The following is a 25,241-nucleotide window of genomic DNA, read 5'->3' as shown; positions in this document are numbered from 1 at the left end:
GTTCAACTGCATTTGATTTGCAATGGGAGATGAACTGTGACAACTACGAGAGTAGGCATCAAAGGAGGTATCTCAGATTACTTTGTATCACAGTACTTCAGTTCCCTTTTGGTATGGCATGTGTATCTGCTGCATCATCTTCCAGAACTTGGCCTTGTCTGTTTATTATGTCAGGATCAGCTCTCCTTTCCCACTCTACTTCTCTATCAACTGAAGAACCTCATCCCCTTTCCATAGCACTTTCCTACACAGTTGCAGGAGGTGTAACACCTGCCCCTTTACCTCCTTCCCCTCAATGTCCAAGACCACAAAGACTCCTTCCAGGTGAAGCAGTGATTTACATGCACGTCTTTCAATTTAGTTTACTGTATTCACTGCTCATAATGTGGTCTCCTCTATGTTGGGGAAACCAAACTCAAGACTGGATGACCTCTTTGCAGAAACCTCTGTTCAGTCCGCACGCATGACCATGTCCTTCTGGTGGCTTGCCATTTCAATTCATCACCTTGCGCTCTCACTCACATTTCTGTTCTCAGCCTACTGTAACGTGCCAATGAACATACAAATTAGCAGCAGGATTAGGCCACTCGGCCCCTCGAGCCTGCTCAGCTTTTCAATAAAATTAAGGCTGATCTGACTGTAACCTCCTGCCTCCCCCGATAAGCAAGGGGATGAAAAGTTATCAAGTAACTAGGGTCCTAAATCTTAACAAAGGAAACTACGAAGGTATGAGGCATGAGTTGGCTATGATAGTTTGGGGAACGTCGTTAAAAGGCATGATGGTGGATAGGCAATGGCTAATATTTAAGGAATGAATGTATTCACTGTAACAGTTATACATTCCTTTCTGGCACAAAAACACAACAGGAAAAACAGCCCAACCATGGCTAACAAAAAGAAATGAAGGATAGTATTAAACCCAAAGAATCATATAAAGTTGCTAGAAAAAGTAGCAAGCCTGAGGATTGGGAGCACTTTAGAATTCAGCAAAGGGGGACCAAGAGATTGATTAAGAGGGGAAAAATAGAGTATGAGAGTAAACTTGCAAGGAACATAAATGCAGACTGTAAAAGCTTCTTTAAGTTTCTAAAAAGAAAAAGAGTAGAGAAGACAAATGTAGGTCCCTTACTGTCCAAAACGATGGATTTATAATAGAGAACAAGGAAATAGCACAGCAATTAAACAATTACTTCAGTTCTGTCTTCATGGAGAAAGAATCAAATAATTTCTCAGAAATACTAGGGAACCAAGGGTCTAGCGAGAAGGAGGAATTGAAGGAAATTAGTATTACTAAAACAATAGTGGCTGGAAAATTTAATGGGGCTGAAAGCCGATAAATCCCCAGGATCCGATAATCTACAGGGTACTAAAAGGAGGTGGCCACGGATGCGTTGGCTGTCATCGTCCAAAATTCTGTAGATTCTATAGAGGGTGGTAAATGTAACCCCGCTGTTTAAAAAAGGAGGGAGAGAGAAAACAGTGAATTACAGCCGATTAGCATTTTCCATAATACTGATGTTAGGCTAGAGTCTATTATAAAAGATGTGATAACAGGGCAGTTAGAAAATATCAACAGCATTAGACAAAATCAACATGGATTTATGAAAGGGAAATCATGTTTGACAGACCTAGTGGAGTTCTTTGAGGACATAACTAGCTGGATAGATAAGGGAGAACCAGTGGATGTGGTGTGTTTGGATTATCAGAAAGCTGTTGATAAAGTTCCATATAAGAGGTTAGTGTGTAAAATTAAAACACATGGGATTGGGAATATTATAATGGCATGGATTGAGAATTGGTTAGCAGACAGGAGACATGAAACTGAGTAGGAATAAATGGGTCTTTTTTAGGAGTGGCAGGTGGTGGCTTGACAGGGATCAGTGTTTGGGCCATAGAACCATAGAAAAATTACAGCACAGAAGGAGGCCATTCAGCCCATCTTGTCCATGCCAAACCGAGGACACCCAGGTGCCCTTTCTAGTCCCACCTTCCTGCACCTGGCCCATAGCCCTGCAGCTTACAGCACTTAAGGTGCAGATCCAGGTACTTTTTAAAGAGTTTAAAGTTTCTGCCTCTACCGCCAACTTGGGCAGCGAATTCCAGACACCCACTACCCTCTGTATAAAAAGGTTCTTCCTCATGTCCCCCTCTACACCTCTGCCACTTATCTTGAACCTATGTCCCCTGGTTCTAGAATTCTCCATCAAGGGAAACAATTTTATCCTGTCCACTCTATCTATTCCCCTCATAATTTTGTACACCTCAATCAAGTCACCTCTCAGCCTTCTTTGTTCCAAGGAAAATAACCCCAACCTATCCAATCTCACCTCGTAGCTACACTTTTCTAACCCTGGCAACATTCTTGCAAACCTCCTCTGCACTCTCTCCAGAGCCATTACGTCCTTCCTGTAATGTGGTGACCAGAACTGCACACAATACTCCAGTTGTGGCCTCACCAGTGTTTTATACAATTCCAACATTATATCCTTACTTTTATATTCCATACCTCTGCCAATGAAGGAGAACATTCCATATCCCTTCTTTACAACCTTGTCTACTTGAACTGCTGCCTTCAGGGACCTGTGTACTTGTACACCAAGATCTCTCACTTCATCTACCCCTCTTGGTATATTCCCATTTATTATGTAATCCCTGTAACTGTTTGACTTCCCTAAATGTATGACCTCACACTTCTCTATGTTAAAATCCATCTGCCACTTTACTGCCCACTCCACCAACCCATCTATATCATTGGAGATTATGGCTATCCTCTACACTATCCACTACTTGGCCAATCTTTGTGTCATCTGCAAATTTCCCAATCATGCCCCCCCCCCACCCCCCAACGTTCATGTCCAAATCATTTATATACAACACAAACAGCAAGGGTCCCAACACCACTTGAGACAATTTTCCATTCACAAGGGCATCCATCGACCACTAGCCCTTGTTCCCTGTTACAAAGCCAACTTTTTATCCAGTTTACCACATTACCCTGAATCCCATGGGCTTTTACTTTCCTGACCAATCTGCCATGTGGGACCTTGTCAAATGCTAAAATCCATGTACACAACATCCACTGCATTACCTTCATCAACCCTTCTTGTCACTTCCTCAAAGAATTCAATCAAATTTGTGAGGCAAGACCTTCCTTCAACAAATCCATGCTGACCATCCCTGACTAGTCCATGACTTTCCACAAAAAAGTTAATCCTATCTCTCAGGATTGATTCTACTAATTTGCTCAGCACCTATGTAAGACTAATTAGCCTATAATTGTTTGGCATTTCCTTTGACTCTTTTTAAACAATAGAACTACATTTGCATTTCTCCAGTCCTCCGGTACCTCCCCTGTATCTAGTGAAGATTGGAAAATCATTCTCAGAGCATCTGCTATCTCCTCCCTGACTTCCTTCAGCAGCCTCAGAAACAATCTGCCTGGCCCTGGTGACGTATCAACCTTCAAGGATTTCAACCCTTTGAGTAACTTCCTCTGTCTTTATGACTATCCCGCCCAATATCTCTCAGCGTTCCTCCTGCACTACTATATCTACATCCTCCCTTTCCTTTGTAAACATGGGGACAAAATATTCATTTAAAACCCATCCCACAGCCTCTGCATCTGCACACAAGTTTCCATCTTCATCCCTGATAGGTCCCACTTTTTCCTTAACTAACCTTTTAGCATTAATGTATTGGTAAAACATTTTGAGTTATCTTTAACTTTACTTGCTAATCTTTTTTCACGCCCTCTTTTTTTTCCACAACGTATATCAATGATTTGGATGAGGAAACCAAATGTAATATTTCCAAGTTTGCTGATGACATGAAACTTGGAGGGAATGTGAGCGATCAGGAGGGTGTTATGAGGCTTCAAGGTGATCTAGACAGGTTGAGGGAGCAAACACTCGGCAGATGCAGTATAGCGTGGATAAGTGTGAAGTTATCCACTTTGGCAGGAAAAACAGAATGGCAGAATATTATGTAAATGCTGATAGATTGGGAAATGTTGATGTACAAAGGGACCTGGGTGGCCTTGTACACTAATCACTGATAGCAGCTGCAGCAAGCAGTTGAAAAGGCAAATGGTATGTGGGCCTTCATTGCCAGAGGGCTTACTGCAGCTGTACAGGGCCTTGGTGAGACCACATCTGGAGTACTTTGTGAAGGTTTGGTCTCTTTACCTAAAAAACGGATATACTTGCAATAGAGGGAGTGCAGTGAAGTTCACCAGGCTGATTCCTGGGATGGCAGGATTATCGTGTAAGGAGAGATTGGGCCGACTAAGCCTGGAGTTCAGAAGAATGAGAGGAGATCTCATTGAAACATAAAATTCTGTCAGGGGTGGACAGACTGATACAGAAATGTTGTTTCCTCTGGCTCGGGGGTCTAGAACAAGGGGTCACAGTCTCAGGATATGGGGTAGAACATTTAGGACTGAGATGAGGAGAAACTTCTTCACTCAGGAGGGTGGTGAGCCTATGGAATTCTCTACCATAGAAGGCTGTGGAGGCCAAGTCACTGAATATATTTTAAGAAGGAAATGGAGAGATGTCTGGACTCTAAAGGCATCAAGGGGCATGGAGAGAGTGTGGGAGTATGGCGTTGAAATACAGGATCAGCCATGACCATACTGAATGGCGGAGCAGGCTCGAAGGGCCAAATGACCTACTCCTGCTCATATTTTCTATGTTTCTACCTCTGCCTGAAAAATATTCAAAGACATTGCCTCCACTGTCTTTTGAGGAAGAGTGTTGCACAGACTCATGATCCCCTCAAAAAGAAATTCTCATCTGTCTTAAATGAGCGAGCTCTCATTTTTAAACAGTGACCTCTAGTTCTAGAATCTCCCACAAGAGGAAATATCCTCATCACATCCACCCTGTCAAGAACCCTCAAGATCTTAAAGGTTTCACTCAAGTTGCCTCTTACTCTTCTAATCTCCAACGAATAGAAGCATAACCTGTCCAAACTTTAATCATAAGACAACTCACCCATTCCTGGTGTAAACCTTCTCTGAACTGTATCATGAAGCTACTAATGTATATAATGTTATTGGAATTTTTTTTTTTAAATACAGGTTTAGTCTGTGTGTGTTTTAATTGGATTAAAGTCAGGTAGTCTGGGTGCTTTCATGTATAGTAGTTTTGAGATGTAACCAGAGAGGTAGAGGTACATTTGCAGTTTGTTGAATAGAGCATTCAAGAGTGGGAGTGAAATCTTGCACCTAGCTAGGAGACAACAAGCAATATATTTATATTACTAATAAAATTGGTACTATGAAAGGGGGTTTTATTATTAGAAGAGGTGTAGTTCAAAGGGCCTAGTGATAATTTACATTCAAACAGAAGTGCTAGGTCCAACAGAAAGCAGTTTTATGTGTGCAGAGCAGAGGCATGTAACGTCAAAGCAGCTGTAAGTCTACAACTGTCTGCAGGGGAACCAAAGTGAAAGGAACTTCATTTTGAATTTGTAAGGTGAAAATGCTTTGCCTGATGTCTGTTTAAAGTCTATGGGTTGTTGTTGCCTTAGTGAAGATTAGTTTGGGAATTTGTTAAAAGTTATGATAGTAGTAATTTGTAGCCATGCGTGTATCTATAACTTGTGTAAATGTCTCATGTAGTTTGATATAAAAACCTCTCGAGAACTGGTGATCTGATTCCTGAATTTAGAGCTGCATCTCAAACATACCACTTGAAAATATAGGTTATGAAAATTGTTTATATTTTTCCTATGCAATTTTAAATTAGAGCCTTTACCAACTGCTGGGTCATGTCAATCGGGGCGAGATGAAAATATTTCTGATTCCTTTGTTGGTTTGGAATTGATGAATCTTAAGGTGAGGAGTACATGTAGCACTTTGAATTCAGGAGTTGGTGAGTTATTTTGGAAGTGATGAGACTGCAAGATGGCTTTGGCAATTGTGAAGGCTTCTCTGGGAGTAGAAGATATAACTCTGATTAGGTTGGAAAAAACAAAACAAAAAGTAATTTAATGGAGTTGGCATAAAAATTAAAATTGGGGTTACCTGATGGGCTAGGAAATCAGATATAATTAAAAGGATAGCACAGCATCTACATTTGGAAGTGAAACCTGCCATTAGTGAGTCACAGCTGGAGGTAGTGAGACTTCAGTTACAAATGAAGATGCTTGAAAGTTCTACAAGCAAAGGAACTGAAAAAGCTTGAATTAGAAGCAAAGTTCCGAGAAATGGCTTTTAAAAGGAAACAGGTAGAAAGGCAGGAGAGAAAGAAAACAGGAAAGGGAATTAGAAATTGTGAAGATAGAAAAGGAGGAAAGAGAGAGCGCGCACGTCAACTGAAAATGTTGGCAGTTAAAGAAATAATAGACGCCAGGACATGAAGAAGGACTTATCTCCAGAGTAGAGCCCAGTGGGGAGATGTTTAAATGTGTACAAGCTCTTCTGAAGTCTGAGAAAAAGATATTGAAGCATTCTTTATTCCATTTGAAAAGCTAGCTAAACAGCTAAAATGGCAGCAGGAAAACTGGACATTATTATTAGTCTAAGTTAGTGGGTAGGGTGCATGAGGTATATGCTTTGCTATCAGAAGGAATGACGGTGAATTACGATGTGGTGAAAAAGACTATTTTGAGTGCATATGAGTTGGTTCCTAAAGCATAAAGACAGAAATTTAGGATTATGGGAAAAAACCCTTAGCAAACTTATAGCGCATTTGAAAGAGTAAAAGGCATTAAAAGTAAAGACAACGTATGCAGCTCTTAGGGAAGTAATTCTTTTGGAGGAATTTAAAGATTCAATCCCTTCGGTAGTGAGAGCTCATGTGCAGGAATAGAGGGTTGATTCTGTAAGACAAGCAACATAGAGATAGCGATGATTATGAGTTAATTCATAGAGCCAAACCTTTATGTCATCCTTTCAAATTGGAAAAGGATAAAAAGTTGGAAGGTGAAAGGAAGGTATGTAGTCGGGGAAGAGAAGGAGTAGCTGGCAGTTCCCAGTAAGTTCTTTGTCAGAATAAAAAGGAAGGTGCTGAAGATAAAGTAACATACGGAAATCGAGGTGTCTTCATTATAATAAGGTGGGGCACACGAAGTCAGCGTGTTGGAAATTGCAGGAAAAATCTGTTGGAATTGTTGGGGTACAGAAAAGCTCTAGAGTTAGAAGTACTGTGGGTTCTGAGGTTCAGGCACAGGTGAAACAAGTGGTTTGTGTACAGGTGAAACAGGGAGAATCTGACAGTTGAAGAAGTGGGAATGTGTTCACATTTTGCTCAAGAGAATTCTGAGGGGTAGGTTGCAGAAGTGTTTGAAGACTATGTGTGAAGGGAAAGTCTTTCCATGTGTGCAGGGTGGAGTAGATAAAGATATTAAAAATTTTAAGAGACACAGGGCCTTAAGCCTTAACGTTGTGGGATAGTGATATTTGTTGTTCAGAGCGAGAAGCTAATAATATAAGTGGGGTTCATGGAGATGCTAAATCTATTCTGTTGTGGAAGGTAAATTTAAAGAGCAAACGGAAGAATGGTGAAGTTATAGTTGGAGTGGTGAAAAATTGCTCATTGCAGGGGATCAATTTATTCTGGGTAATGATACAGCTAGATCACAAACATCGGTGATGCCTATGGTAGTTGAGCAGCCTGTAGAAGTGTTTTCAACAGAGGTGTTACAGAAGGAATATCCTGCTTGTTTCCTGATTTTGTTATAACAAGATCAAAGGTTTGTAGGGAAGAACAAGAAAAACAAAAAAAGCAGGCAATTCAAAGGCAAGAAGGTGTCAAAATCCAATTAGCTGGCACTGTGTTTAATAGCATTGTTCAGGAGGAAAGAATATAGGACAATTTAGCTGAAATGTTTAACTCAAGGAGGTTAGTGGAGTTACAGAAAAATGATTTTCAATTAAAGCAATTATATCAGAAAGTTTATTCAGAAACAGAAGCAAAATGTATTCCAGTATGTTATTATCTTCAGGGAGATATTTTAATGAGAAAGTGGAGGTCAGATCATGTCTCAGCAAATGAAAGCTGGCGGGAGGTGTATCAGATTGATACCCCACTGGAGTATAGAAATGAGATTCTGGGGATTGCTCATGAAATTCCAATGGTGGGACATTTAGGAATTAGGAAAACACAGGAAAAGAAAGGTTTTTTTTTGGCCAGGATTGTATAGGGATGTGGTCAAATTCTGTAGAACCTGTGATACATGTCCATAAGACCATAAGACATAGGAGCAGAAATTAGGCCATTCGGCCCATCGAGTCTGCTCTGCCATTCAACCCCATTCTCCTGCCTTCTCCCCATAACCTTTGATCCCCTTACCAATCAAGAACCTATCTATCTTGGTCTTAAATACACTCAATGACCTGGCCTCCACAGCTGTTTGTGGCAATGAATTCCATTGATTCACCACTCTCTGGCTAAAGAAGTTTCTCCTCATCTCTGTTCTAAAAGATCTTCCCTTTACTCTGAGGCTGTGCCCTCAGGTCCTAGTCTCTCCTACTAACGGAAACATCTTCCCCACTTCCACTATCCAGGCCTTTCAGTATTCTGTAAGTTTCAATCAGATCCCCCCTCATCCTTCTAAACTCCATCGAGTATAGACCCAGAGTCCTCAAACGTTCCTCATATGTTAAGCCTTTCATTCCTGGGATCGTTCTCGTGAACCTCCTCTGGACCCTCTCCAGGGCCAGAACATCCTTCCTGAGGTACGGGGCCCAAAATTGCTCACAATATTCGAAATGTGGTCTGACCAAAGCCTTATAAAGCCTCAGTAGCACATCCCTGCTTTTATATTCTAGTCCTCTCGAAATAAATGCCAACATTGCATTTGCCTTCCTAACTACCGACTCAACCTGCAAGTTAACCTTAAGAGAATCCTGGACTAGGTCTCCCAAGTCCCTTTGCACTCCAGATTTCTGGATTCTCTCCCTATTTAGAAAATAGTCTATGCCTCTATTCTTCCTACCAAAGTGCATGACCTCAAACTTCCCCATGTTGTATTCCATCTGCCACTTCTTTGCCCATTCTCCTAACCTGTCCAAATCCTTCTGCAGCCTCCCCACATCCTCAATACTACCTGTCCCTCCACCTATCTTTGTATCATCTGCAAACTTAGCCAGGATGCCCTCAGTTCCTTCATCTAGATCATTAATGTATAAAGAGAAAAGTTGTGGTCCCAACACTGACCCCTGCGGAACTCCAGTAGTCACCGGCTGCCATCCTGAGAAGGACCCCTTTATCCCCACTCTCTGTCTCCTGCCAGACAGCCAATCTTCTATCCATGCTAGTACCTTGCCTCTAACACCATGGGCTCTTATCTTACTGAGCAGCCTCCTGTGCGGCACCTTGTCAAAGGCCTTCTGGAAGTCCAAGTAGATAATATCCATTGGCTCTCCTTTGTCTAACCTACTCATTACCTCCTCAGAATTCTAACAGATTTGTCAAGCATGACCTCCCCTTGTTGAAACCATGCTGACTTTGCCCTATTTTACCATGCACTTCCAAGTATTCTGAAATCTCATCCTTAAGAATGGACTCTAAAATCTTACCAACGACCGAGGTCAGGCTAATCGGCCTGTAATTACCCGTCTTTTGCCTCACTCCCTTCTTAAACAGGGGGGTTACATTAGCGATTTTCCAGTCCTCCGCGAACCTCCCTGACTCGTGATTCCTGAAAGATCACCACTAACGTCTCCATCAAGTAACAGGAAAACCACAACCAGTAATTAAACCAGCGCCTTTAATCCCAATACCAGCATTTAAAGAAGCTTTTACCAGGGTCATGATTGATTGTGTCGGACCTCTCCTAAAACTAAAAGTGGAAATCGATATTTACTGACAATAATGGATGTGTCTACTATGTTTCCTGAAGCGATACCTTTAAGAAATATTACAACTAAGAAGATTGTGGAGTTAATTAAATTTTTTTAAACAAGATATAGTTTACCTAAGGAAATACAATCAAATCAGCGGTCACATTTCATGTCATGGCTGTTTAGAACAGTTTGGGAATAAAACAGTTACAAGGAGCTTTGGAAAGATGGCATCAAACTTTGAAAACTATGATGGGAGTAAATTCAGGATTATCCACAGGATTGGGATACAGGAATTCCAATTCTGTTATTTGCTATTAGAGACACTCCTAATGCGTTGACTGGTTTTAGCTCTTTTGCACTCGTTTATGGGAATGAGGTAAGGGGATCACTGAAATCGATTCATGAAAAATTGGTGGGTCAAAATTCAGAAACTACTCTCCTGGATTACATATCAAATTTCAGGGAAAGATTGAACAGGGGATGGGAGTTAGCTAGTGAACATTTAAAGATATCACAGCAAGTGATGAAAGTGAAGGTAGATAAAGCTAAAACTCGCAGCTTTGTTCTGGAAAGAAAGTACTAGTTTTGTTACGAGTACTAAATATGATTCATTAAATGCAAGATTTAGTGGGCTTTACAGGGTTGAAAAGAAATTAAGTGAAGTAAATTATGTAATAAGTACTCCAGATAGAAGAAAGAAGCATACGGTGCGTCATGTAAATGTGCTTAAAAAGTACTTTGACAGGAAGAGGAACAAAGAGGTATTAGTGATAGTGGATGATGAGAAAGAGGTAGAAGTGCAGAACTCTGAAATTGATTTTCCACTAATCAAATTGTATAATGAGGGGGTGCTTGAAAATTTAAATGAAATATTGAGTTACCATCCAAGCAAGTGTCAAAGTGATTTGGAAAGCTATTGCAGACACAAACCTATTTGTGAAAATAAGTTGGGAAAGACATATTTGGCTATACGTGATGCCTTGGTACAAGTTTCAAGCTCAATAAGGCAACAAGCTTATAAATTAAATTTGGCAAAGTTATCACAAGTACAAAAAATTGATTTCCTGCTTCAAAATGATATCATTGAGTCTAGTTGAAGTAACTGGAGTTCACCTATTGTACTGGTACTGAAGCGGGATGGAAAACAAAGATGGTTGTGGACTATCTCAGAGTGAATGCGGTGACAAAAGCGGATTCATAACCTATACCATGTTTGGAAGATTGCATCGAGAAAGTGAGGCAATCAAAATTTATCACAAAGATTGACTTGCTAAAAAGGATATTGGCAGGTAGTGTTGTCGGAGGGAGCAAAGGCGATATCAGCTTTTGCAACACCAAGTGAACTATATCAGTTTAAAGTCATGAAATTTGGTATGAAGAATGCACCTGTGACATTTCAAAGGCTGACAAACAAAGTAATTGTGGGTCTAAACAATTGTGCTGTTTATATTGAAGATCTAATCATTTTCAGTCAGACATGGGAGGAGCATTTACAGCATCTGGAAGAATTATTTACTAGCCTACAAAGAGCTAATTAGGTGATGAGCTTGGCTAAAAGCGAATTTGCAAAAGCGCAAGTTACGTATCTAGGCCATACTATTGGACATGGTAAGGTGGCTCCGAAAGATGCGAAAGTCAAGGCTAGCGTGGATTTCCCAGTGCCTATGACAAAACAAGAAGTTGAGATTTCTGGGCATGAGTGGGTTTTACTGGAAATTTGTACCAAATTTTAGCCAAGTGGTTGCTCCACTGACTGAACTATTAAAAAGGAACAAGAAGTTTCAATGGACACTGGAGTATCAGAAGTCATTTGATAGTTTGAAAACTGTATTAGTTATGACGCCAGTTTTGGCAGTACCCAATTTAGCAATTTATGTTGGCCATTGCAAGCGATATAGGCATTGGGGCTGTATTGTTACAAGATGACAACAGTGGAATTAAAAAAACCAATAGGGTATTCTTCATGGAAGCTGAATGTACAACAGAGAAGGTATTCAATGACCGAAAGAGAGAGTTTGTTGTTGGGTTTGTCGTTAGCATTGCAGCATTTTGAAATTTATGTTGCAAACAATTCGTCAGAAACAATTGTTTATAGAGACTAATCCTTTGAGATTTTTGGACAAATATCGAGAGAAAAGTGTCAGACTTTTCAGATGGAGTCTATTATTACAGCCATTGAATCTACGGATTATACATATTGCTGGAAGAGAGGATCTGCTGACAAATGCAAAGAGTTTGAAGCTTAAAGGAAAATTGGACTTTTTTTTAAAAAACCTGGAAACTGAAGTGCGTGCGTATATGTGTGTGCGTGCGTATATGTGTGTGCGCGTGCGTGCGTATATGTGTGTATATGTGTGCGTGCGTATATGTGTGTATATGTGTGCGTGCGTATATATGTGTATATGTGTGCGTGCGTATATATGTGTATATGTGTGCGTGCGTATATATGTGTATATGTGTGCGTGCGTATATATGTGTATATGTGTGCGTGCGTATATATGTGTATATGTGTGCGTGCGTATATATGTGTATATGTGTGCGTGCGTATATATGTGTATATGTGTGCGTGCGTATATATGTGTATATGTGTGCGTGCGTATATATGTGTATATGTGTGCGTGCGTATATATGTGTATATGTGTGCGTGCGTGTTAATTGGATTAAAGACAGCTATTCTGGTATAGTAGTTTTGAGATGTAACCAGGGAGGTAGAGGTACATTTGCATTTTGTTGAATAGAGCATTCAAGAGTGGGATGAAATCTTGCACCTAGCTAGAAGATACCAAGCAATATGTTTATATTACTAATAAAATTAGTACTATGAAAGGGGGTTTTACTGTTAGAGGAGGCGGAGTTCAAAGGGCCTGGTGATACAATGAGAATTTACATTCAAAGGGACATGCTGGGTATAACAGAAAGCAGTTTTGTGTGTGCAGTGCAAAGGCATGTAACATCAAAGCAGCTGTAAGTCTACAACTACCTGCAAAGGGACCAAAGTGAAAGGAATCTTGTTTTAAAGTGTAAGGTGAAAATGCTTTGCCTGGTGTCTGGTTAAGTCTATGGGTTGTTGTTGCCTTAGTGAAGATTAGTTTGGGATTTTGTTAAAAGTTATGATAGTAGTAATTTGTAGCCATGTGTATATATATATATATAAAAAACTTGTGTAAATTAATAAACGTCTCATGTAGTTTGATATAAAAACCTCTCGAGAACTGGTAGTCTGATTCCTGAATTTAGAGCTGCAACTTGAAACATACCACTTGAAAATATAGGTTATGGCAGTTGTTTAAAGTTTCCCTCTGGAATTTTAAGTAACAGCGTTTACCAACTGCTGGGTCATAACTGCTTCTAACGCATTTACATCCTTCCTTAAATAAGGAGGCCAATACTTTCATGTATAGTAGTTCTGAGATGTAACCAGAGAGGTAGAGGTACATTTGCATTTGGTTAAATAAAGCATTCAAGGGTGGGAGTGAAATCTTCTCCAAATATGATCTCACCAGTATGCTGTACAACTGAAGCATAACCTCCCTACCCCTGCATTCAATTCCCCTTGCAATAAACAATTACTTGTCTGCAGCTGGAGCCCCCTCCAATTTCAATGCCAATGAAAAGAAAATGCTGCAATATGGAAACTATGCAACCCTGGACCTAGTAATCTTGGGTGATTTTAACTCCTCCTCCTTAGTTAACACAAGGTTGGGGTGAGGGGGAGAGCAGATAGCCAACCAGTCATCCTTTTATTTGCTCATAATGTATTCATGCTGGGACACTAAACTGTCAAAGTTTAAATGCACCTTGACAGCATAAACTACATTAACACTGTGCCTTTGCTGACAAATTAACTGCACATTCAGGAGAATAAACTTCACTCTCACTGGTGTAGTTTTGGAGGCATGTATTACCGTGACTGTAATCAATGGCCACTAGTCCCTTACACTATTAGAACTTTACTACAGATGAACTGAAACTACTGGGGAATTGTATAAATTGTCTAGACCAGTGATGGGCAACCTAGGCTAGTGAGTGGGCCGCATGAGTGGCCCTCCTTCATTTCAATGGGCCGCATGATTGAAATCAGGCATGTGCACTAAACATGACCCCATGAACAAGAATTTGCGGAGTGTGCCAACTGAACTGTAGCAATCTTTGATTGGACGCAGAGGGAGCGCATAGCTCTCAGTCAAAAGTTGTGTGCAATCAGCATGCACCTCACTTCACATGCCCTTGTTTTACATGTATATCACTTTGGTGATATCAGTAGGAAAAAAACGATGTGGATGGAAACCAGCGGTATCTGGTAACCCTGCGAATGGGCAATGGTCAAAAGAATGTCTCTCAGGCTGCACTCAGAACACTGATGGACCGTATGTGGCCCACCACTGGTCTAGACCCTGGTAAAGTGGACATCCATGACTTTCCTGATGCAAGAATGCACGGTGAATTAGCTGATTTGGCAGAAGTATCCAGTGGCTACCGACAAAGACCCCAATGCATAAAGCCATTACTTTGAAAGTGCTCCATGCTGCTGTCTTTATCCAAAGTTCTTGACTGTAGCAACATAGCTCCTCCAGAGTTTTTTTTATTTAAACCACAGACTCTTGAGAAATACTTAAGGAGGAGAAACTGGGTTTATATATTCTACTGGCCAGACAGTGTTGGAACGGTGTACCTCTGTAAGGGCAATACCCAGTCACCTGATACTCTTTTCTCCTCTTCATCTTTCAATATGCATAATGGGATTCACAAGTTTTCCTCAGGATAAAGCACTCCATGGGGAATGAAGATTGTGGCTTCGGCTGTACAGATGTAAACAAGGAGCAGGAGTAGGCCATTCAGCCCCCGGAGCCTGCTCCGCCATTTAATAAGATCATGGCGAATTGGACAGTAACTTCAAATCTGCATCCTGCCTACACCCAATAACCTATCACCCCCTTGCTTACCAAGAATCTATCCACCTCTGCCTTAAAAATATTCAAAAACTCTGCTTCCACTGCCTTTTCAGGGAGTGAGTTCCAAAGACTCACGACTCTCAAAAAAATTTCACCTCATCTCCGTTTTAAATGGGTGACCCCTTACGTTTAAACAGTGACCCCTAGTTCTCTTCTCCTACAAGAGAAACGTCCTCTCCACATCCACCCTTTCAAGTCCTCTCAGGCTCTTATATGTTTCAATCAAGTCACATCTTACTCTTCTAAACTACAGCTGAAACAGACATAAAAAGAAATTGGTGTAGACAATGCAAATTTATGGGCAAAACCTATTTAGCTTAAATAAAACCGCAACCTTTTTACATTTTAAGAAACCACTTCTGCCTTGATCATCTGAGTCTGACAAAAATATCTACTTTATAAAGGTATTCATTGGGAAATTAGATGCAAACTTGGATAAACTGGAATTTAGGAGAGATGGCACAATCATGTCCTAAATCTGTCCATGCACTGGCCCTCCTATTGCAACGGCCTTGCATCTTCAGCCTAGCCCCGCAGCACAAAGGAGGCAGAAGGCAAGCAGATCTGGACACTGTCTCAAGGTCCAGCACCGAAGTGACATTCTTGCCCGCTCCTGGAATTTCCAAGCACCATGTCTTCATCCACAAATCACTTCAATGGCCTTACCTCTCTCTGCAACCTTATATGCTTCACTATATCCTACTGGCTTCTGACTCTTGCTTCTAGTGCATCACTGTGGCAGGCTTTGGTTCCTCAGCTTTTAGATTTTTGGAATACGTGCCCACACTAATCCAGCTTTCTGTCATTTCCTATCTTCAAAAGCCTTCTCAAAACATAGCCCTTTGATAAAGCTTTCAGTTACCCCTCCAAACCCTCCTAAAAAGATTGCTGGTCATTTGTTTTCTCCTCTGTGAAGATACTTAGGATTTTTCTACAATAAAGATGCCGTATGAATGCAAAAAATTGGTGTTTACTCACCCCGATGAGCAACCTCTGGAGATCGGAGCTTGTCCAACATCAAATTCATTACTAGCTCCTCATTAATACTCTCACCTCTAAGTAGGCATTCCTGAAACTAAAGGAATATCTGTAAAATTATACAGGTTTCTAACAAAGTTGCTCTGCCTTAAAAACTGCAGAGTAATGTGATGAATTTGATTTCAATACACTCGTTTACTGTTTTTCTCATGTGCATGTTTCTAAAAGGGAACGTGTGTCAAAATCTGGTTCACAAATTACAATACTCAATGCAGTTAAACAATGAGACTTAGAGACAGACTGGCTAAAACAGTGAGGTTAAAACAGCTAGTTCTGCCGAAGGGTCATGAGGACTCGAAACGTCAACTCTTTTCTTCTCCGCCGATGCTGCCAGACCTGCTGAGTTTTTCCAGGTAATTCTGTTTTTGTTTTGGATTTCCAGCATCCGCAGTTTTTTTGTTTTTATTTTTGCCACTACCAATAGCCACTTAAAGTCTGCATTTGGAATGAAAAAAATCGAAGCGTGATATCACAGGGAAGCAGGTAGATAATTGGTTAGAGAGTATTTCCTATTTCTTATCTAAATTAGGGAATTTCAACTGGGGCAAGTAGAACATTAATTGAAATAATAACAAGATAAACAATCATGATTAGTCATTGATTAAAATGAAAGAACATAATTAATTAATTAAAACACAATAAAGATGGCAGGGCAGGTGATGTGCTGCAGCTGTTGTCTGAGCCTCAGACACTGATGCAGGTGGGGGAGAAGTTCCTTTGATACTTTGTTCCAGAAGGCAGTCACAGCCTATAGGCTCGGGTCTTCTGATTTGGCCCGTAGTCAGGGAGAGGAGGGTGTGACTGCGAGTGAAGCAGTAATGGGGATTGAGAAGATAAAATTGGAGAAGCCTCTGCCTTTGCAATTATCCAACAAGTCTACAGTTCTTGCAGCCTGTATGGATGAGAGCAGGAAGCTACAAGATGGATGAGCAAACTGAACAGGACACCATGATACAGGAAGCCATTCAAGTGGTGGGGGAGTAACTGTAGTGGTCGTAGGGGATGGTGTAGTCAGGGGGATAGACACAGTTCTCCGTAGCATAGAGCAAACTCCAGGAAGCTGTGTTGCTTGCCTGGTTGTGAGGGTTCGAGATATCTGTTCGGGGCTGGAGAGGAACTTGCAGTGGGAGGGGGAGGACCTGGTTCTCGTGGTCTACACAGGTACCAATGATATGAATAGGGCCAGGAAAGAGGTTCTGTTTAGGGAGTATGAGCAGCTAGGAGCCAAATAAATAAAACAGAATCTCAAAAGATAATTATTACCTGAGCCACGAGCAAATTAGTGTAGAGTAAATAAGAGCACAGAGTTAAATGTGTGGCCCAAAAATTGGTGTAGAAGAAATGGGTTTCAATTCATGGGGCACTGGCTAAAGTATTGGGGAAAGTGGGGTATACTGTTGGGACGGTCTTCACCTGAACCATGCTGGGGCCAATGTTCGGGTGAGTTTTATAATTAGAGTATGGAGAGGGCTTTAAACTAAATAATGGGGTTATAGGGTCATGTGAGGGAAAACGTGATAAATTAAAGAGAAAGGACAAGGCAAGAGAGCAAGGTGGCAATAAAGGTAATGATAATCAGAGCGTGGCAGGAAGGGACAGAGCCTACAAACATAAGATGCATCAGTGGTTAAAGTCAGAGTTTACAAAAATAGTAAAAAATAAAACTAAAGACTCTGTATCTCAATGTGCTTAGCATTTGTAATAAAACAAATAAATTGTCAGTTCAAATAGAAATAAATAAGAATGATCTGATAGTCAGTACAGAGGCTGCAATGTGATCAAGGCTGGGACCTAAATAATGAAGGGTACTTGACATTTCGGAAGGGCAGGAAGCTCGGAAAAGAACATAAGAAACAGGAACAGGAGTAGACTATTTGGCCCCTACTCCATCATTCAATAAGATCATGGCTGATCTTGTGTTTCGATTTCCACATTGCCATCTAACCCTGAATCTTCGATTCCCTTGCCAAACAAGAATCTATCTACCCTTGCCTTAAAAATATTCAATGGCTCCACTTCCATCAGCTTCTGAATCAGAGAATTCGAAAGTCACACAACCCTCAGAAAAAACTTCTCCTCATCCCTGTCCTAAAAGGACAACACCCAATTTTAAAAGAATGCCCCCTAGTTCTGGAATCACCCACAAGAGGAAACATCCTTTTCAACTTCCACCTTGTCAAGGCTGTTCACAATCTTGTAAACTTCAATCAAATCGCTGCTCACTCTTCTAAACAGTGGAAACAAGTCCAGTCTGTCCAGGCTTTCCTCATAAGACAAACCCACTCATTCCAGGTCTCAATCTAGTAAACCTCCTTTGAACCGCCTCCAATGCATTTACATCCTTCCTTAAATAAGGAGACCAAAACTGCACACAGTATTTGAGGTGCGGTCCCACCAATTCCTTGTATAAACGAAGCATAACATTCTTACTTTTATGTTCAGTCCCTCTCATAATAAAGGATAGCATTCCATTCACCTTCTTAATTACTTACTGCACCTGAATACTAACTTTTTATGACTCATGTACTAGAACACCTAGATCACTCTGTACCTCAAAATTATGCAGCCTTTCTCCATTTAAGTAATACTCTGCTTTTTTGTTCTTTCTGCCAAAGTGAACAACTTCACATTTTCCCCACATTAAACTCAATTTGCCAGATCTTCTCCCACTCACTCAACCAATCTATATCCATCTGCAACCTCATGCCCTCTTCGAAAGATACTTTCCTACCTATTTTGTTTCATCTGCAAATTTAGCTACCATGTCTTTACTCCCCTCATCTAAGTCATTGATGTAAATTGTAAAAAGTTAAGGCACCACCACAGACCCATAGGACTCCACTCATCATATCCTGCCAACCTTAAAAAGACACATTTATGCATGCTCTCTGCCAGCCAATCTTCTATCAATGCCAACATGTTATTCCCTACACCATGCACTTTTATTTTCTGTAATAACCTTTGATGTGGCACCTTATCAAATGCCTTCTGGAAATCCAAGTACAGTACGTCTAGAGGCATCCCTTTATCCACTGCGCATGTTACTCCTTCGATAAATTGGTTAAGCATGATTTTCCATTCACAAAATTGAGCTGACTCTTTCCGATTGCTTCGAACTCTAAGTGGAGGGGTAGCTCTGCTAATTGAGCATGACATTAGTACAATAGTGAGAGATAATCTCAGTTTTAAAGATCAAGTATAGAATCAGTTTGGGTAGAGATATGAAATAGCAAAGGTAAGAAGTCACTGTGAGAACTAAGCCCTCTAACCATTAATTACACTGTAGGAGGGGGTATACTGGAAAAAATAATGGGGGCTTATAAGAAAGCCTCGGCAATAATAATGGGTGATATTAGTCTTTATAATGATTTGATGAATCAGGTTGGCAATGGTAGCATGAAAGATGAGCTCATAGAGTGTTTTTGGGACAATTTCTTAGAGCAGCATGTTCTTAGGGCCAACCAGAGAGCAGGCTTTTTTAGACCTGGTAATGTGCAATGATAAAGGATTCATTCATGACCTCATAGTAAAGGAGTTTCTCCAGGTAGCAGTGATCACAACATGACCAAGTTTGGTATTCAGTTTGAAGGATAGAAGAGTTGGTCCAAGACTAATGTTTTAACCTTAAATAAAAGGTAATTATAAGGGTATTGAGATAGAGCTGGTTAAAGTGAACTGGGAAATTAGGTTAAGGGGTAGGTCAGTTAGAGATTTAGTGGCAGACATTTAAGGAGATATTTCATAACACTCAAAGATACATGCCAGGGAGAAGGAAATACTCTAGGAGATGGAGATACCATCTGTGGCTAACTGAGGAAGTTAAAGATAGATTCAAACTGAATGAAAAAATATACACTTATGTGAAGAGTAGTGGTATCTAGTTAGTATCTAAGAAGATAGGACAGAATTTAAAAAACAGCAAAGAATGATTTAAAAAAATATTGAGGGAGAAATTAGAATAAGACAAAAGCAAAAAACTGCGGATGCTGGAAATCCAAAACAAAAACAAAAATACCTGGAAAAACTCAGCAAGTCTGGCAGCATCTGCGGAGAAGGACACAGTTAACGTTTCGAGTTCGAATGACCCTTCAACAGAACTAAGTAAAAATAGAAGAGAGGTGAAATTTAAGCTGGTTTAAGGGGAGGGTGGGAAAAGTAGAGCTGGAGAGAGGGCCAGTGATAGGTGGAGATAACCAAAAGATGTCACAGACAAAAGGACAAAGAGGTGTTGAAGGAGGTGATATTATCTAAAGAATGTGCTAATTAAGGGTAGAAAGCAGGACAAGCAAGGTACAGGTAGCCCTGGTGGGGTGGGGTGAAGGAATCAAAAAAGGCTTAAAGGTAGAGATAAAACAATGGGTGGAAATACATTTAAAAATAATGGAAATAGGTGGGAAAAGAACAATCTATATAAATTATTGAAAAAAAGGCGGGGGGAGAAAGAGAGAGATCAGAAAGGGGGTGGGGATGGAGGAAATTGTTCATGATCTAAAATCGTTGAACTCAATATTCAGTCCGGAAGGCTGTAAAGTGCCTAGTCGGAAGACGAGGTGCTGTTCCTCCAGTTTGCGTTGAGCTTCACTGGAACAATGCAGCAGGCCAAGGACGGACATGTGGGCATGAGAGCAGGGTGGAGTGTTAAAATGGCCAGCGACAGGGAGGTCTAGGTAATGTTTGCGGACAGACCGAAGGTGTTCTACAAAGCGGTCACCCAGTCTGCGTTTGGTCTCTCCAATGTAGAGGAAATCGCATTGGGAGCAACGAATGCAGTAGACTAAATTGAGGGAAGTGCAAGTGAAATGCTGCTTCACTTGAAAGGAGTGTTTGGGCCCTTGGACGGTGAGGAGAGGGGAAGTGAAGGTGCAGGTATTGCACCTTCTGCGGTTGCATGGGAAGGTGCTGTGGGAGGGGGTCGAGGTGTAGAGGGTGATGGAGAAGTGGACCAGGGTGTCCCGGAGAGAACAATCCCTGCGGAATGACGCCGGGGGGGATGAAGGGAAGATGTGTTTGGCAGTGACATCATGCTGGAGTTTGCGGAAATGGCAGAGGATGATCCTTTGAATGTGGAGGCTGGTGGGGTGAAAAATGTGAGGACAAGGGGGACCCTATCATGTTTCTGGGAGGGAGAGGAAGGTGTGAGGGCAGATGCACGGGAGATAGGCCGGACTCGGTTGAGGGCCCGGTCAACCACCGTGGGTGGAAAACCTCGGTTAAGGAAGGAGGAGGACATGTCAGAGGAACTGTTTTTGAAAGTGGCATCATTGGAACAGATGCGACGGAAGCGAAGGAACTGAGAGAATGGGATGGAGTCCTTACAGGAAGCGGGGTGTGACGAGTCAAGGTAGATGTGGGAGTTGGTAGGCTTGTAAAATTAAAATCAACATATCAACTGTTTCACTAGCCACTTCTTCTAAGATCCTAGGATGAATTCCATCAGGACCCAGGGATTTGCCAGCCCACAGCTCCAACAATCTGCTAAGTACCACTTCCCTGGTGATTATAATTTTCTTGAATTCTTCCCTTCAAATTCTTGATTTATTGCTATTTCTGGGGTGTTACTTGTATCCTCTTAAAGAAGTGATTTTAGAGATAATAGATGCATTGGTTGCAATTTTCCAAAATTCCCTAGATTCTGGAAAGGGACTATCAGATTGGAAAATAGTGAATGTAACTCCTCTATTCAAGAAAAGGAGACAGGAAGCAGGAAACCGTGTTAGCCTACCATCTATCGTAGGGAAAATGCTAGAATCCTTTATTAAAGAGGTCATAGCAAGGCACTTAGACAATCTAAATGTAATCAGGCAGAGTCAACATGGTTTTGTGAAAGGAAAATCATGTTTGACTAATTTATTAGAGGTCTTTGAAGTAGTAAGATTGAGGGACATCTGTAGATCTGGTGTACTTAGGATTTCCAAAAAGCATTTGATAAGGTGCCCCATCAAAGATTGCTACACAAAATAAGAACTCATGGTGCGGGGGACAACATATTACCCTGGACAAAGAATTGGTTAGCCAACAAGAAGCAGAGAGTAGCGATGAATAGGTCATTTTCAGGTGGCAAGCTGCAATTAGTTGAGTGTCAGAGGGATGAGTGCAGGGGCCTCAACTATTTACAATCTACATCAATGACTTGGATGAAGGGATCAGCAAAATACTGCTGATACTGGAAATCTGAAACAACAACAAAACTACCTAGAAAAACTCAGCAGGTCTGACAGCATCTGCGGAGAGGAATACAGTTAACGTTTAGAGTCCGTATGACTTTTTATCAGAACTGAGCTGAAATATAGGCTGTTTAAGGGGGGTGGGACAGATGGATCTGGATAGAGGGCCAGTGATAGGTGGAGGCAAAAGGAGAGATTGCCAAAGATGTCATAGACAAAATGACAAAGGGGTGTTAACGGCGGTGATGTTAGCCAAGAAATGTGCTAATGGTGACATTAAAGGTAGAACGCAGGACAAGCAAGTAACAGATAGCTCTAGTGGGGAGTGGGAAGGGATCGAAATAGGCTAAAAGGTGGAGATGAAACAATGGATGGAAATACATTTAAAAATAATGGAAATAGGTGGGAAAAGAAAAATATCTTTAAAAAATATAAATTACTGGAAAAAGGGGGATCGGAAAGGGGGTAAGGATGGAGGAAAGAGTTCATAACATGGAGTTCAACAACTTCAGATCAAGTCCGGAGGGCTGCAAAGTGCCTAGTCAGAAGATGAGGTGCTGTTCCTCCAGTTTGCGTTGAGCTTCACAGGAACATTTCAGCAGGCCAAGGACGGACATATGGGCATGAGAGCAGAGTGGTGTGTTAAAATGGCATGCGACAGGGAGGTCTAGGTCATGCTTGCGGACATACTGAATGCAGTAGACTAAATTGCTATCCGTTACTTGCTCTTCCTGCTTTCTACCCTTAATGTCACCATTTGCACATTTCTTAGCTAATATCACAGACGTTAACACCCCTTTATCCTTTTGTCTATGACATCTTTGGCAATCTCTCCTTTGCCTCCACCTATAACTGGCCCTCTATCCAGCTCCACCTGCCCCACCCCTCCTTATACAGCTTATATTTCACCTCATTTCTATATTCCCTCATTTCTGATGAAGAGTCATACGGACTTGAAACATTAACTGTCTTCCTCTCTGCAGATGGTGTCAGACTTGCTGAGTTTTTCCATGTATTTTTGTTTTGATAACTATATATATTCCTTTGCAGACTCAAGTGAGTATGCAAAAAATTGACGGAGTATAGTGTGGGAAAATGTGAACTTTTTCACTTTAGCTGAAGAATAAAAAAGCTGTATACTACTAAAGTTGAGAGATTGCAGAACTGTGATACAGAGGGATTTGGATGGCCAGGTACATCACAAAAAGTTAGTATGCAAATACCACAAGAGATGAGGAAGGCAAATGGAATGTTGGTGTTTATTGAAAACAGAATGTAATATTAAAGCGGGGGTGTTTTACAACAGTTGTACAGAGCGTTGGGTGAGACATCTGAGGTGCTATATATAATTCTGGTTTCCTTACTTAAGGATGGATAGAATTACATTAAAAGCAGTTCTGAGAACGTTCACTCAACTGATTCCTGGGATGAAAGGGTTGTCTTATGAAGAAAGGTTTGTCACATTGGACCTGTATCCATTTGAGTTTAAGGCTGAGGGGTGATCTTATTGAAACAAAAGATCCTAAGGGGACTTGACAGGATGGATACTGAGAGGATGTTTCCCTTTATGGGAGAGACTAGATTTATGGGACACTTTAAAAATAAGGAATCTTCCACATGAGACAGAGATGAGGAGAATTTTTTTCTCTCAGCGGAGAGAGGATGAACACATGGTATTGTCACTGGACCAGTAATCCAGAGACCCACGGTAATGCCCTGGGGGGCCGGCTTTGAATCCCACCATGGCAGTTGGTGAAATTTGAATTCAATAAAATCTGGAATTAAAAGTCTGATGATGACCATGGAACCATTATTGATTGGTGAACCAGATGGGTTTTTATGACAATGTCCTTTAGGGAAGGAAATCTGTTGTCCATACCTGGTCTGGCTCACATGTGACTTCAGACCCCACAGTAATGTGGTTGACTCTTAACTGCCCTCTGAAATGGCTTAACAAGACACTCAGTTGTATCAAACCACTTCAAAATCTAAAAGGAATCAAACCGTATGGACCATTCAGCATTGACCTAGGCACCAGGAATGACAACAGCAAACTCAGCCCCTGTCAACCTTGCAAAGTCCTCCTTTCTAACATCTGGGGACTAGTGCCAAAATTGGGAGAGCTGTCTCAGACAGGTTAAACAACAGCCTGACACAGTCATACACAGAATCAAACCTTACAGATAATGTCCCAAACACCAATCGCCACCCCTGGGTATGTCCTGTCCCACCATCTGGACAGACCCAGCAGAGGAGGCAGCACAGTAGTATCAAGTCAGGAGGAAGTTGCCCTGGGAGTCCTCAACATCAACTCTGGACCCCATGAAGTCTCATGGCATCAGGTCAAATATGGGCAAGGAAACTTCATGCTGATTACCATGTACCGCCCTCCCTCAGCTGATGAATCAGTGCTCCTCCATATTGAACGCTGTTTGGAGGAAGCACTGAGGCTGGCGTGGGCACAGAATGTACTCTGGGTGGTGGACTTCAAAGTCCATCACCAAGAGTGGCTCGGTAGCACCACTACAGACTGAGCTGGCCGAGTCCTAAATGACATAGCTGCTAGACTGGGTCTTCAGCAGGTGGTGAGGGAACCAACAAGAGGGAAAAACATACTTGACTTCATCCTTATCAACCTGCCTGCTGCAGATGCATCCGCCCATGACAGTTGGTAGGAGTGACCATTGCACAGTCCTTATGGAGACGAATTCCTGTCTTCACATTGAGGATTCCCTCCATTGTGTTACATGGTACTACCACCGTGCTAAATGGGATCGATTCCAAACAGATCAAGCAAACCAAAACTCGGCATCCGTGAGGTGCTGTGGGCCATAAGCAGCAAAATTGTACTGGAACACAATCTGTAACCTCATGGCCTGGCATATACCCCGCTCTACCATTAAAACCAAGCCAGGGGATCAACCCTGGTTCAAAGAGAGTGCAGGCTTGCATAACTAAAAATAAAAAAATCAACCTGTGAAGCTACAACACAGGGCTACTTGTGTACCAAACAGCATAAGCAGCAAGTGATAGTCAGAGCTAAGCGATTCCACAACCAACAGATCAAATCCAAGCTCTACAGTCCTGCACATCCAGTCGTAAATGATGGTTGACAATTAAACAACTCACTGGAGGCTCCACAAATATCTCCATACTCAATGACGGTGGAGCACAGAACATCAGTGCAAAAGAAGCATTCGCAACAATCTTCAGCCAGAAGTGTCGAGTGAATGATCCATCTTGGCCTCCTCCGGAGTCCCCTAACATCACAGATGCCGGTCTTCAGCCAATTCA

At 41.4% G+C, this 25,241-nt stretch overlaps 1 protein-coding gene across 3 annotated transcripts in view; it reads right to left on the bottom strand.

Moving 5' to 3' along the window:
* The window catches only part of ak9 (adenylate kinase 9), a 156,772-nt gene that overhangs the window by 116,079 nt on the left and 15,452 nt on the right, over nucleotides 1–25,241 (bottom strand). For all 3 annotated transcript variants that reach the window (XM_041187856.1, XM_041187857.1, XM_041187858.1), the window contains exon 5: nucleotides 15,724–15,820. In XM_041187856.1, the coding sequence (XP_041043790.1) occupies nucleotides 15,724–15,820 (97 nt within the window). The remainder of the gene's footprint in view (nucleotides 1–15,723; nucleotides 15,821–25,241) is intronic.

The sequence above is a fragment of the Carcharodon carcharias genome, chromosome 5 (genome assembly GCF_017639515.1).
Source record: "Carcharodon carcharias isolate sCarCar2 chromosome 5, sCarCar2.pri, whole genome shotgun sequence".
In the NCBI taxonomy this organism is placed as follows: domain Eukaryota; kingdom Metazoa; phylum Chordata; class Chondrichthyes; order Lamniformes; family Lamnidae; genus Carcharodon; species Carcharodon carcharias.
This window is presented reverse-complemented; position numbering and strand designations above follow the sequence as displayed.